This window comes from Carettochelys insculpta, chromosome 2 (assembly GCF_033958435.1).
Source record: "Carettochelys insculpta isolate YL-2023 chromosome 2, ASM3395843v1, whole genome shotgun sequence".
Taxonomy (NCBI): domain Eukaryota; kingdom Metazoa; phylum Chordata; order Testudines; family Carettochelyidae; genus Carettochelys; species Carettochelys insculpta.
Window position 1 is genome coordinate 237,554,840 of NC_134138.1, and position 15,613 is coordinate 237,570,452.

A 15,613-nucleotide genomic window follows, 5' to 3' on the forward strand; every position below is an offset into this window, starting at 1 on the left:
CCCAAATCTGAGCCGTCCTTTGTAGGTGACAAATCTGAGGAACTGTCCCAGATTGAAGTGTCAGTAGAAGAGGTTTTGGAACTAATTGATAAGCTAAACAGTAACAAGTCTCCAGGACCAGATGGCATTCACCCAAGGGTTCTGAAAGAACTCAAATGTGAAATTGCAGAGCTATTAATGGCGGTTTGTAACCTATCCTTTAAATCAGCTTCGGTACCCAATGACTGGAAGAGAGCCAATATTATGCCAATATTTAAAAAAGGCTCTGGAGGAGACCCTGGCAATTACAGACTGGTAAGTCTAACGTCAGTACTAGGCAAATTAGTAAAAACGATAGTAAAGAATAAAATTGTCAGACACGTAGAAGAACGTGATTTGTCGGGCAAAAGTCAGCATGGTTTCTGTAGAGGGAAGTCGTGTCTTACTAATCTATTAAAGTTCTTTGAAGGGGATAACAAACATGCAGACAGGGGGGATCCAGCGGACATAATATACTTAGATTTCCAGAATGCCTTTGACAAGGTCCCTCACCAAAGGCTCTTATGTAAATTAGGTAGTCATGGGATAGGAGGAAAGATCCTTTCATGGACTGGAAACTGGTTAAAAGACAGGAAACAAAAGGGCTGGAATAAATGGTAAATTTTCACAATGGAGGGGGGTAACTAATGGTGTTCCCCAAGGGTCGGTCCTGGGATCAATCCTGTTCAACTTGCTCATCAATGATCTAGAGAAAGGGGTAAGCAGTGAGGTGGCAAAGTTTGCAGATGATACCAAGCTGTTCAGGATAGTCAAAACCAAAGTAGATTGTGAAGAACTTCAAAAAGATCTCAGAAAACTGAGTGATTGGGCAGCAAAATGGCAAATGAAATTTAATGTGGGTAAGTGTAAGCTGATGCACATTGGGAAAAATAACCCCAATTATACATACAATGTGATGGGGGCAAATTTAGATACAACAGATCAGGAAAGGGATCTTGGAATTCTAGTGGATAGTTCTCTGAAAACATCCACGCAGTGTACAGTGGCAGTTAGTAAAGCAAATAGGATGTCAGGAATTATTAAAAAAGTGATAGAGAATAAGATGAAGAATATCATACTTCCCCTATATAAAACTATGGTATGCCCACATCTTGAGTGCTGCGTGCAAATGTGGTCTCCTCACCTCAAAAAAGATATACTGGCATTAGAAAAAGTTAAGAAAAGGGCAACTAAAATGATCAAGGGTTTGGAAAGAGTCCCATATGAGAAGAGGCTAGAGAGACTGGGATTTTTCAGTCTAGAAAAGAGGAGATTGAGGGGCAATATGATAAAGGTATATAAAATCATGAATGGTGTGGAGAAAGTGAACATTGAAAAGTTATTTACTTGTTCCCATAATATAATCAAGAGGACACCAAATGAAATTAATGGGTGGTAGGTGCAAAACTAATAAAAGAAAATTTTTCTTCACACAGCACACAGTCAACCTGTGGAACTCCTTGCTGGAGGAGGCTGTGAAGGTCAGCACTCTAAGGCTGTGTCTACACGTGCCCCAAACTTCGAAATGGCCATGCCAATGGCCATTTCGAAGTTTACTAATGAAGCGCTGAAATGCATATTCAGCGCTTCATTAGCATGCGGGCGGCAGCGGCGCTTCGAAACTGACAAGCCTTGCCGCCGCACGGCGCGTCCAGACGGCGCTCCTTTTCGAAAGGACGCCGCCTACTTCGAAGTCCCCTTATTCCAATGAGCTCATGGGAATAAGGGGACTTCGAAGTAGGTGGCATCCTTTCGAAAAGGAGCCCCGTCTGGATGCGCCGCGCGGCGGCAAGGCTCGTCAATTTCGAAGCGTCGCTGCCGCCCGCATGCTAATGAAGCTCTGAATATGCATTTCAGCGCTTCATTAGTAAACTTCGAAATGGCCATTTGCATGGCCATTTCGAAGTTTGGGGCATGTGTAGACACAGCTTAACAGAGTTTAAAATAGAGCTTGATAAATTTTTGGAGGTTCGGTCCATAAATGGCTATTAGCCAAGAGTAAAGTATGGTGCCCCTAGCCTTTAGTCAAAGGCTGGAGACAGATGGCAGGAGACAGATGGCAGGAGACAAACTGCTTGATCATTATCTTCGGTTCACCTTCTCTGGGGCACCTGGCACTGGCCTCTGTCGGCAGACAGGATGCTGGGCTGGATGGACCTTTGGTCTGACCCAGTATGGCCGTTCTTATGTTCTTATGAGAAAAGTGCAGGATCTATTCTTCCTCACTGCACATACAGGCATGCACAGCAGAGAACAGCAGATGGAAAAAAGGCATAAAATGACACCGAAATCACCTCACTGCCTGATGGGATATTTTGCCCGGTCTCAAGATGACCCACACTCTGTTCTGCAGTCCCACCACAACTAGCAACAGATGGTGTTGCCAGACACTGCAGGAAACATACCCAAAGTGCATTGCTCCTGCAATTAATGATATGGACATTATGGCTACGTGTAGACTGCGGGTGCTATTTCAGTTCTGCTACCCCTTGTCACAAGAGGGGTAAAGGGACTTTTGAAATAGCCCCTTATTGCAAATGTCAGCACCATTGGGACAGCACCAAGTTCAGAATAAGGTATTTCAAAATAATTTACAAAATTTGCACTGTGGCAATAGTATAAATTATTTTGAAACAACAAAGCAGTATAAACATAGCCTGTCAGAGGAAGTAAATGTAAACATACTTTGGCGACTTTTTCCTCTAGCACTTTCTGCATGAGAACATTTTTTTCCTTGACAAAACTTTGTAGGGTAGACATACCCTTAGTGTGCCCCATTGCTGTGCTTGGTGCACTTCCCTCCTTCCTGGTGGCCATGAATGGCACTGTTCTTTGTTCAGGCTTGTGTAGCTAACAGCTATGGAATGACCCTGCTGCTTTGTGCTTGGTGTCTATATTCCACCATCTTCCCAACATCTCCTGCTTCTGGAGATGTTTTTAAAACTCCCACTGTTTCTGCTTGCTTCACAGACAACAGGGACAGGAGACAATTTTTTTTAATTCTCCTCATAGCTACTTGTGTGCCTGTGGCTACTTACATTATTTCTAAGTACCTCTGAATTATTTTTAATGATTGGGACAACAGTGCATATGAGGAATCCAGACTCTGCTTACAGAATGAAACACTCAATTTTGATAATTTAGCCTTTTAGAACCGAGAATTCAATTTACTCATAGGTGAAATGAAGCCATTGTTGAAGTTGAAGGCTCAGTTCTGGGGCTGGTGTTGTTGAACATCTTTATTAATGACCTAAATGAGAGACTGGATTGCACCCTCAGCAAGTTTGTGATGACACTAATCTAGGAGGAAATGTTGGAGGATACAGATAGAATCCAGAGTGACCTGGATAAATTGGAGGATTGGGCCAAAAGAAATCTGATGCAGTTCAACAAGGAGAAGCGTAGAGTCCTGCTCTTGGGATGGAAGAATCCCAAGCATTGTTATAGGTTAGGGACTGACTGACTAAGCAGCAGTACAGTGGAAAGAGACCTAGAGATTATGGTGGATGAAAGGCTAGATATGAGTAAAGAGTGTGCCCTTGTAGGCAAGAAGGCTAACGGCACATTGGGGTGCATTAGGAGGAGCATTTCGAGCAGATCTAAAGAAGTTGTTATTACCCTCTATTCAGCAACAGTGAGGCCACATCTGGAGTATTGTGTCCAGTTTTGGGCGCACCAATATTGAAAGGATGTGGATGTGCTGGAGCAGGTTCAGTGAAGGGCACCGAAAATGATTAAGGGGCTGGAGCACTTGACCTATAAGGAGGGGCTGAGGGATTTGGACTTAATTAGTTAGAAGAGAAGATGAAGGGGTGATTTAACAGCAGCCTTCAACTTCCTGAAAGGGAGCTCTAAAGAGAATGGACGGAAACCATTCTCAGTGGTGACAAATGGCAGAACAAGGAGCAATGGTCTGAAGCTACAGAAGGAAAGGAATAGATTGGATATTAGGAAAAACTACTTCACCAGGAGGGTGGTGAAACACTGGAATGTGTTACTTAGAGAGGTGGTGGAATCTCCATCCCTAGAAGTTTTTAAGTTCCAGCTTAACAAAGTACTGGCTGGGATGATTTATTTGGGATTGATCCTGCTGGAAGCAGGGGCTGGACTCAATGACCTCTTGACGTTCATTGCAGCCCTAGGATTCTATGAAGTGCAACATACCAGCCCTTTAACTCTTACTAGAAAACAGTTTGGGAAGAAGAGATGAGAAAAACTGAATTCAGTAGATACTGCAGGGAAATTTATTGACGAAATTGAAATTTGGCGAGGACTTTGTATTTAACTCTGTTATTGCAAAAATACCAAGAACATTTTATAACCCCAAGTAATATAAACTTAAGTAGGTATCTGAAAAACCTTAAGCAGTATGGTACATTCTCAGAGCTTTGGCAGAGAATTGATTCAGAGGGAAGAGAACCAACTGCTGAATTACCAGAACCATTGCCTTTGGTAGCCTGAATTTTCCTTGGTAGTTTCAAATCCAAGTACTTATCAGCTCCAACTTTGCTCAGCTTGAGGCTGACTTTCTGAGATGTTTAGCTGCAGATCAGTATTACAGTATATTGGTCACAGATGAGAAAACTACACAGAGTGCATGGATCAAGGTAATCCATTCAAGGCCACAAAAATTCTCCGGAGTGTGTCACAAATCCTTAGTAAATGCTTTATATTGTGTTTGGATCTCATTTCGTTTAGCAAAGAGATGGGTAGGAACTGTGTTAATCAGAAAATTTCCTCCCATCTACACGTAAAAGGCTCGAAAATGTAAATTATTCCTGTTAAGGTCAGCAAAACTAAATATCTAAGAAGACAGCCTTGCTTCTCTTGGACAAGATACAGTAAACCCTCGATTTAGTGGAACCCAATTTAATAGACTTTGGAAAAAACAGACTCTGTCTGCCAGTTCCCCTCTCCCCACAAATGTATGCTGGCAACTGACCAGCCACTGGAGCCACTGAGGCTGGAGGAGCCGCCAGAGTGGCTGGGGCTGGAGGAGCTGCCACCACAGATGGGGCTGGGGCCACCAAGGCCAGAGGAGCTGCAACACTGAGTGCACCAAGAGCTGCCACGGTGGAAGGAGACAGGTTGGCATGCAGCCCCTCTCCCGGTAATTGGGAGAGGGAGATGGAGCTGTGAGGGGAAAAATGGGGCAGGAGGGGGGGAAGAGAAGATGGGGGAGGGGGCAGAGGACAGGAGTGAGTGATGGTCTGGGAAGGTCAGTGCCTTGTCATACAGTGTAACCATTTGGATTTAATGTACTTTTAGCATTAACGGACACCCCTTTCCTCATTAGTCCATTAAATCAAGATTTTACTATATTTCTCTCCTCTGTTCAGACCACTCATTCTTCTGTATCACCTTTGTCTCATGCTTGGATCCCAAATGCTGTGTATTTTCCACATCCCTGATGTCCGATAATATGCCTGTACAACCTCTAGTACACTGACCCTATACATCTCCATGATGTGTGGTACTGAATCAATTCCACTGCTGGTAATATCCTCACCAGTACCCCTACTTTTTTTTTTTTTTACTTCCTTATCTGAGGGGCCCTTTGGACAGGCCCTTTCCCCAAGAGTGAGGGATGATAGAAGGTCTGTACTATAATGGTTTGTCTGACACTACCACATCCCTGAACCAATACCATATCACTTCTTCTGAAAGACGGAATGTCTGTGTATGAGTAGTCTCTTATATGTTGCCGTACTCACCTTGCCAAAAGAGGTTCTACGCACATGAAGGAGGGACTGGATTTGCTTACTGAACAATAGCAAAATAAACTAAATAAATGCTATGAAAGAATCCAGTCTGAGAACCCCTTGCTCACACAGCCATGAAATTTGATAAAGGTATTTAAAATATTCACTACTGTTCTCATTTCTGAAAGCATAGCCTTAAGCTTACTGACATTTCATGGTCTGTTGATACAGAACTCTTCAAATATATAAAGGTACATATTATACATTAAAGACTATGTAAACTCATGCATGAGATAGCCTGTACTGTATCAATTTAGGATTGTCTAATGGTACAAATTATAAATATAGAATATTCAGGACTACTGCCATAAAAATCTGTATATTTCAAAGCTAAATATGCAGTTATTGAATGAAATCACAAGTATGATATATCAATGAACACATGAATGTGTCATGCTCAAAACCTGCTTCCAAAACTTTAAATCATAACTAATGTTGGATAATGTTTCTAAGCACTAAAAGGTTTCATGAGTGTGATAGGCATTAACCTTGGTATGTAGAGTTTTGCAACAGTATGGCACAATATACATGAAAATGCCTTTCTATTAATATCTGCAGTTTAAAAATTTTCATTCTAGTGGATGACTAATAAAGATGAAGTTTGTAGAATTACAGTTGCATTGCCACCCATAGGTAAATTTACCACACCACCACCTAAATATGATACTGACATGCTATCTAGTTTAGCAGTTAGTGACTTCTAGCATGTTTGCTTAAAATAGTTTTATTGCCATTCCATGTGATAATGTAGATTACAAGGAAGAGTTAAAAATTCTGCAAATACTGAAAAGACATTAGTAATTTTACTTATACTTAATCAAAGTGGAGTAAATTGAAGTTATACGTGTGTAAAATGAGCCAGTCTTGGCCTGACTGACCAGAGGTGTAATTATCTAGCTACTGGTTATTACTCTGTAGCTAAAATTTGGTTCAGTGTTTCCACTTAAAATAGAGGCACTCAGATTAAATATAAAAAATAGTGTTACTACTACACTAAGATTCAGAAATTAGGCACTCAGAAGTAGACATGCCAGAGCTAAGGTTACCCCCAACATACTCAGAAATGTTACACATCCCATGCAATTTCTGATGTACATTGATTTTTATTAATGTTACATTATTACATACATTTAGCATTGAGAGCAAGAACTGTAAAAATAAAATTAAAAAACTACCTGTGTATAATATGGCTGAGTCAACCTTTCTAAAAAAAAACCTGTACCTTTTGAATTTCCTGACATTCAAGTGCTTCATCTGTCCACCCCATTTCTTTATGCCAGCATTATCTTTTCCTTTGTTCTTTAAAGAACAGCACAGTACTATGTAGATTTGATTGGTTTGATGTGATTGCAGCCCCATAAAACTTGTAAATTCTTTGAGTCAGAACAGGACCAAAGCCAATGCAACTTAGCTAAACTTTAGTTTAGTGATGTTGCTGAAAAGTGACAGGAACAATTCTTTATAAAGCTAATTTATCATACACCTGTTTTCCCATCACCTGCCTAGTATGCCATCTCCCCGTGACTTAACCTAAAATTTCCAAAACCCTGAGCAGATTCAAACAGCAACCATCAAAAATCATACCTGTTAGAAACAAACCTTTCTTCTTTCCCTCAAAATGTGGAATTTCCCCTCAGAGGTATTCTGGATGAAGGCTCAGGATGGGCAAAATTCAGTACTGTCCCAGTGACAGCATTCTTAGAAATAAAATTTCACATCTCTCACTCTCATAACTCTCATCCCCTTGAGTCCAGAAACAGAATTTTTTGTACTTATATGCTGGAAAGAGGATACAAATGGTCCTTTTCTCTCCTACTGAGTCTGGAACCAGGGACTTTAAAACAACAACAACAAAACACTATTCGCGTCTGGACCTACAGATAGGGGGAAGAAAAATGAACACTAAACAACTTTTACAAATTATTTTAAAAGTACTAGCTCAACAAAAGTTGCTGTTTCTTTCACCTGTCCTTCTGTCTGATACCTGTATCAAACCAAATTTAACTCCTGAGTTCCCAGTCTCATATAACAATCTCAAAGCATATTTATCACATGCTATTGAGAAATAGACACTTTACATTTACATTTATTTAATTTAAGCTTCATTTACATGGCCTTTCCACTTCGGAGGAGGCATGCAAATGTGACCGATTGAAAATGTAAATAAGACACACATATTTAGATATCTCACACCTCATTTGCATATTCCCACGCGACCTGGCTTCCAGAAGAGCCATTTCCAAAAACCAAAGCAGCCATGCGGACAGGGCTCCTTTGGAAGGAAACCACCCTTTTGAAAGCACCCTTCTTCCTAATTTTTTTCAGGAAGAAGGATGCTTTCGAAGGAGGGAATTTCCTTTTGAAAGAACCCCATCCACAAAGCTGCTTTGGCTTCTGGAAAGGACTTTTCTGGAAACCAGAACACATGGGAATATGCCAATGAGGACTGAAACCCCACTTTGTAAAGTAGGCTGAAAGAAAGAGAAACAAGTAGAAAGTAGAGATAAATAGTATGTTCCAACTATCATTTTAGCATGCATGTTTTCAATTACTTTTTCCCCAATTTGATCACTATCTTGAATACAAACAAACATAAAATGTTCTTTTAAATGTAAAACATTTACAGTCAAACTATCTCCTACGTGGACAGGGCAAAATATGGCTTGCAGTCTGGATATGGCCCAGATGACATTTCTGTCCAGCCCACCATCACTCCTGGTAAATGAGGAAACTACTTTGGCTGCAGCGTCCAAGACAGGGGCCCTTTAAATTAGCCTCAGAGCCCTAAATGGTGCAGAGAAGCTAGCCCCCAGAACCTCTCCTTCCAATTAAGGCCCCACCCCTTCATGTCCTGAAGCTGCCCTATGACCCCACTATGGCAAAGTGCCCAGCACAACTGTTTCCCTCATTAATGCTCATCAGAGACTCTTCTTTACAATGATTTTCACTTGTTCCTTTACTCTTAATTTTAATAAAGAAAAAAAGTTGTTAGTAAAAGCTTAGCATTAGTGTCATTACTACAAATTTTACAAGAGTTCACAGAACAGTTTGCAATATGAATTGCCTTCTGAGATAAGCCTTGGATAAATGTGTATTCAGTTTATTGTTATTAAGTGTAATTACTTTATTCTGCAAAGAACATAATGGGGTCTTTTTACAATAGATGATGAGGTAATTTCATTAACACAGTACAAATATGCAACCCATGACAACTTACTGATATTTTTGGAATGCCCCCCCAATGAATATTATCACCCTCCTCAGCACTTACAGAATATTTGATTTTGGGAGGGGAAAGGGTAGAAAGGCTTTTTATTCCTCTCTATAACTTGGACAGGAATATCATTTAAAATATACCACAGTCTAGTCATAGAGTTCTAAAATGTTTGATATCCAAATCACCTATTTAGGACAATGTGTGCAAGGAATGTAAACGTGCAGAATTGGGGCCAGGTATGAGAATTCTATCAAAGTAGTTTGGAATACACATATAATAGATGTGATCTATAACTGAAAAAAAAGAAGAAAAAAATGTGTGCGGTTTTTAGCTCTCTTTTGCGTTGCTCATACAAATATGCATATTTCTTGCATACATGGACACAATTCACATACACTTGCTGTAATAAACAGGACTGACTTTTCACTTAGGATTTTTACAAGACATCATACACAGTTGTATATGGCATACTATGAGCTTCATTCTGTTATTATTAGCCATGATGTAAGCCAGGAGCAACTCTGATGAAATCAATAGACTCATATCGATGTCAAATTTGTGTATATAAGAATAGAATCAAGCTAACTGTATAAAAAATACACACACATGCACACACATGCATGCATACACACACACACACTCTCCTAATATTTTTTAAAGTCTGAGCTAAAGACTTCCACTGACTTCAAAAGTGTTTGCATCAAGCCCGTAAGTCAGAAATCCTGAAAAAGTATTAGATAATTTTATGGTACCAAGTGATAAAAATAAAACAATAAAAGTAAAATCTGCACAGGAAATCTCAGCACCCTGCTGTCTTACACCATGTAGATTTTGATTATATACGGAATTATTAGTCAGATAACTCTACTGAATAGCTTTTGAATTATGAAATAAATAGGAAGCAGAGACTTCGTAACTGCAACTGCACTGTCTAAAGTAGGCTGATGCACATAAACATGGTAAAATCTGACACTACTGAACTCAACGATTGTTCTGCCAGGGAAGGGGTTTCACTTATGGTACACTAGCAGTGAACCCTAATTATAAGCTCTGTTTATGATCTCTGAGCATCAGTATCCATATGTAATTTATGCCTTCAGCTTTAAAAGGTTTGTGAATGGAACAATTAAATTTCAGTCACTGAGAAACTCAAAAATAATTTAATCATACTTATTCAGATTAAAGCATGCAAAAATACCATGCATTCTACCCATTCTTAAAACTAACAACCAACAATCCAACTCACACTTACTGTACCTTCTCTTGACATGATTTTCTATGCTATTTCTACAACCCTCTTAGTGAAGGGAAACTGGCACCAAGTCTGCAGTCCCATGAACTCTTGTCTTTTAAAGTAAGCTAGACAGATACTGAGTGGTCTATAGAATGTCTTTTAGCAACCCAGAAACGTCTTGTTTAAGCATCTTGACAGTCTAGCAACCTATCCCAACGCATGACAAATGCTGGGACATCTTCCAGGATTGGTCTTGATAGGTAGTTTGTATTACTCCAAAGTCCAACCGATGTAACAGACAAGTTCACTTTTACCAGACACAAAGGCTGACCATGCCTCTCTGGGTCTTTGCCCGGCAGAATCTGCTAAACCGTTACATCTGGAGCTGATCGAGCAAAGGTGACGCAAAGCGCCTCATCTCCCTGTCTAACTTTCCAGGAAAACAAAAATCTGCTGCGGCTCACCGGCCAGGTACCAGCCATAACCCCAACACTTGGCCATTAGTCTCACCGGGCAATAAAGCATTAAGGGGAAAATCTCCCTCCCCCGGCCCGCCACACACCCCACTCCCCCATCGATCAAAGCCCTCGGAGCTGCTGCCAGACCCCTTCACCTGGGTCGCTCGCACCACAACACCTGTCTCGGGAGAAACTTTTCCGAGGGGCACACAAGGGCAGAGCCAGAGAGGCGGCGAATCTCTGTAACAGCCCCTGACGAACCGCCCGGGCACAGCCGTACCTACCCCCCCCCCGCCCCCGGGTACAGGTTGATCCCCAGCCTGGGGCGCCCCCCGCCCCCTCCCCACCCCGCGCGTCTCGCTGCCGCAGGGCGAGAGAAGGAGCCGGCCGGTTACCGGGGCGGGAGAGCCGTTCTTGCACAGCGGTCCCCTGAAGACTCCTTTAATGCCGCGGTAGTGGCCGTTGCTGAGGTGCCTGGAGCTGATGACCAGGTAGCACGCCATGCGGCTCCGGGCGGGCTGTGACGGGGCAGGGGCTCGGCCCCGCCGTGCGCTGCTCGCGGGGGAGGGAGGGGAAAGGCGGGAGGGCCCCTCCTCAGCAGCGGCGGCCGCCGCCAGTGCCACCCCCGCGGGGGACCCCGGCAGCGTGACGCGGCGGGAGGAAGAGCGGCGGCGGCGGCGGTCTCTCCCCCAGCGCCCGCCTCACGGCGGCGGGCGGCAGCGGCGGCTGGCAGAGCGGGGCCGGGCGGCAGCCAGTCCGCATGCTGATCCGCGCCTCGCCGCCGGCTGCGGGGCAACTTCCAGGCCGGAGGCGGCACCTGCCTAGCCGCGCACCCCAGCGCCGCGGCCCCCGCCAGCGCTGCCCCCGCCGCAGCCGCTCCCCATGGCCGGTCCCGCGCTGCGCGCCGCGGGATGGCTCTGCGCCCGGGCCGCCAAAGTCCTTCTTCACGTGCCGCCGCCGCCGCGGCCCGCGCCGTAGGTGGGGCGGCGCCGGGGGAGCCCCTCAGCCGGGCCGCTAGCGAGGCAGCAGGTGGGGTCGGCCGCTCGGGGTCGGAGGGGCGGGAGAGGCGCGCACAGGCGGGGAGAGGGGCGCGGCCACCGCTGCCCCCTGAGCAACCGGGTCAGCTTGGGAGAAACCCCGGGGCGCCGGCACCATCCTCGGCCCCGCTTGACAGCCTTGCCCCGGCTCCTGGGCTCAGGACCGGTCCTGTTCTCTCCGCCCCCCTCTCCGGCCTCCCCCCGCTGGCCCGGGCTGAGCGTTCCTGAAGACCCTCCCCCGGCCCTTCCCGCCTGGGGAGAGGCGCAGAAGTGCAACCGGGCCCTTCCCTGAAAGCAACCAGCTCGGAGGGAAGCTGGTGGCGGCGGGGTGGTGTGTGTGTGTGTGTGTGCTTGAGACGGAGAGAAAATCCTGTCTGCAGCACCTGGGGAAGCAGCCGGGCTCCCCCAGCCAAAATACTGCCCTCCCCGCCCTGACTGCACTGCACTGGAGACGGATGACTGATAAGCCTCTCAGCAGCCAGCTGGGAGAATGGAAGAGATCTCTCCTGCCAGTGCTTGCACTGTGGATTGAAAGCACGGATTCGCAGAGGATCATGATGAGAGAGACTGAAGCTGCACGTGGCTCGCAGTTGATCAAACTCTGCATGGAAATCTCCCTCCCCCACTTTTGTCTCTGTCCTTGTCATGATCCCCCCACCTACCCCTCCCCAAAAAGTTCATTACTTTAGGTGGATGGTGTAATGTACAACCTAAATAATTTACACGGTAATTCAAACATGAAATGTTTTAGGCTTAGGCAGCTAAAACACGTTGTCACTTTCCTCTTTGCAAGATACACTCACCATAAATCTCATAACCTGCTATGCAAACTCAGCTTCATTTCATTAGTAGATGAGTACTGTCTCTGCAGATGTACTGTAAATATTGTGTATATTCAGCTAATTCATAAAAACCCACATAATTCTTGTAAATACCAGTAAACTGCATATGTGTTCCCAGAATTGTATTCTATATTTTATCATAAATGGAAACTGCATAGGAATCATACCTTTAAAAATCCAATAAAATCCCCTATATTTACAAAGATACAGTGAATTAAATTAGTGAACTTAACAAGTTCTACTTTAGGATTCTAAAGGTATGATTTTTTTCACATATATTTCACTATGTTTTTTTTATTACTAGATAAACTCTAGTAATAAGTCACAGAGTTATTTTATTAGTCTTTGAAGTGCTACAGGACTGCTTTTTTGTTTTCTAGAAATAAGGATGTCAAAACTTAGAAGATCAAATGACTGTCACAGGTCAACCGTTTTGCCTTTACTGTCTCAAATTGTGTTAAGGTATTCATGTACTATACAATCATGACTGAACATACTTGAATACATTAGACAAAGTAGCTAAACAGGCACACATACTAGAGAGAACAAAATAGGGCTGAGCCTTGCAACATGAATGTTATAAGGCAACTTTTAGAACATAAATACAGCTATAGAGAAACAATAATATCCTACATTTATGTAATTTTTTTTCATTCTAAAGGATCCCCCTAAGTGATTTTAAACTTATATGCATAGAAAATTATTGAAATTCAAGTATTCTGGGGTGAAGCATGACAACTAGTTAGCATGCTATTAGTTACTATGGGTGTACATGAAGAGAAACTCTGGTCAAACACGTGAGGGAAAATCTTATATAGGTCCAATTACTTTTATGCATTATATACTGGGAAAAGTGATTTGAGAGACCACTTAATATTTTTACAAAAAAAAAACCCAGACCTTAGGACAAAGTTGAACTGCAGCTAAAATCAATGACACCCATCACTGGCTTTAATGGAAATTGGATCGAGCCATTGTTTTATAAGTCTGCTTCTGTTATGGAAAGTGCTACATGCAAATGGTGTCCTGTTACTCAAAAGGCCTGATCTCTATGTTAAATAAAATCACATCCTTTTATGCTAGTGACAAAAATATGTCTGTGCTATTTTTTTCTCCTGTAAGCACTCAGTAGTTTTCTCATAGAAAGAATCATAACTCTGGATTACCTTTGATTAATAACAGGAATGCATAATATCTCCAGAGCCTTGATGACAATCTCTAATTTTTCCATTTGACAACTCTTAATCTCGTTTCCTTATGATTGTGTCCACTAAGCTGTTAATAACATAGATCCAATCATATAAATCATCTAAAAGAAAGAAAGAAACAAACAAACAAAGAAAAATCTTCCTTTTTATGATTTATGCACCTGATTAACAGAATTTCTAATAACATTCCCTTTGCAGAGGTAATTCTTCCTTAATTTACTTATCTGCAAGTCTGTTTCAAACAGTAGTATTGCAAAGATGTAACTTGGTGTAGATTTCGGCCTGCAGCTTGATTTTCAGATGTAAGCCTGAGTTTGCAGGTCTATCTGTTAGAAAAACATCTTTCTCAGTTCTGAACTGGGTACATTTGCTTTGTGTGTCATTGATTCTCCATGATGCAATTCTTGTTTTCCGGATCATGAAAGCAACTTAAGGACCAATCTAAAAGACCTACATGGAATACAGTGACATGAACAGCCTCATTCACTGTTGAAATGGTGCAATTTCACTGTAAGATTAAAGAGAGAACTCTGAGCTGTTTCCACCAGCGTGCCATACTCTTTCCATTCCAGAAGACAGGGATATTTGGTGGTATTATTGCCTGGAAGTTCAAGGAGAATATTTTCCTCCTCAAACCCCACAAAGCTTTGCCAGTTAATTTACCAAGGTTGAGTTTTGGCCCGGAGTAGACAGAACGGTTCCTATTTTATCTGCCAGGGGAGGAGGAAGGGCTAAATTCACCCTGCTGTATTTTGATAACTAAAAGTCATTTTAGACTCATTCCAAATTGCAAGATCAGGGGAATAATAAATATCACTAATTGGATCTAAATTATTAACAACTTGGTGGACACAATCATGAGTAAATGAGATTAAGAATTATAAAATGGAACAATTTGAGATTAATTGTCAGTCTCTAAACAGTACTTCAAGGCTCTGGAGATATTGTGCTTTCTTTTCATTAATCACAGGTAATCCAGAGTAATTCTTAATTATATACAAGATAAGTTATACTGCCTCAGCCTAATTCTTCATTGCCTTAGATCATGTGTTGTCATTTCCAGCTGTGTAAGTGGGTGTAAAATGCTGCTTTTCTGACATTGTAATATGTTACACCCACCCTTTCCAGATGTGTAAGTGATTTCTCAAGATTCAAGGAAGCAGAGAATCAGGTCAGCTGTCTGTAATGTTAATTGGAATAAGGAAATGTTCTTCAGCTCATATGTCCACTTAGTTTACACAAGGTTGGTAATATTAAGTTCACTTAGCGTTTATTACCTTGAATAGCTTTATAAACATTAATTAATCTGAACAGTCTCTTGGAGAGGTATTATTATTCTTATCTCCAGTTTACAGAATCAGATACTGAAATCTTTATTCAAACAAAATTCTCATTGAAGTCAGTTTTGTCAGAGTAAGGAGAAGGTAAAACAGAAAGGTTTAGGCCAAAATTTTCAAACTTAGATGTCTGAAGTAAGGCACTTATATATAGGTCTATTCTCACTGAAAAGTTAATGCTAAATTAACTTTTTTAAATGTGTTATTCCCCACTCCAATTCTAAACACACATTTTTAACTCAGAGAGTAAGCCGTGCTAGTCTATACACTATCAAAACAAAAAGCAGTCAAGTAGCACTTTAAAGACTAGCAAAATAGTTTATTAGGTGAGCTTTTGTGGGACAGACCCACTTCTTCAGACCATAGCCAGACCAGAACAGACTCAATATTTAAGACACAGAGAACCAAAAACAGCAAGCAAGGAGGACAAATCAGAAAAAGACAATCAAGGTGAGCAAATCAGAGAGTGGAGGGGTGGGGGGAAGGTCAAGAATTAGACT

General features: G+C 42.3%; 1 protein-coding gene across 2 annotated transcripts in view; it reads right to left on the bottom strand.

Moving 5' to 3' along the window:
- The window catches only part of ZNF804B (zinc finger protein 804B), a 451,105-nt gene extending 439,276 nt beyond the window's left edge, over positions 1–11,829 (bottom strand). The window contains exon 1 of one of the 2 annotated variants that reach the window (XR_012644262.1): positions 11,085–11,221. Coding sequence is in view for 1 of the 2 variants with exons in the window: in XM_074986261.1 (XP_074842362.1) it covers positions 11,085–11,192 (108 nt within the window). In the remaining variant the exon portion in view is untranslated. Of the gene's footprint in view, positions 1–11,084 lie in introns of both variants that reach the window. The other variant, XM_074986261.1, reaches the window with a different exon arrangement.
- Positions 11,830–15,613: the final 3,784 nt, after the last annotated feature.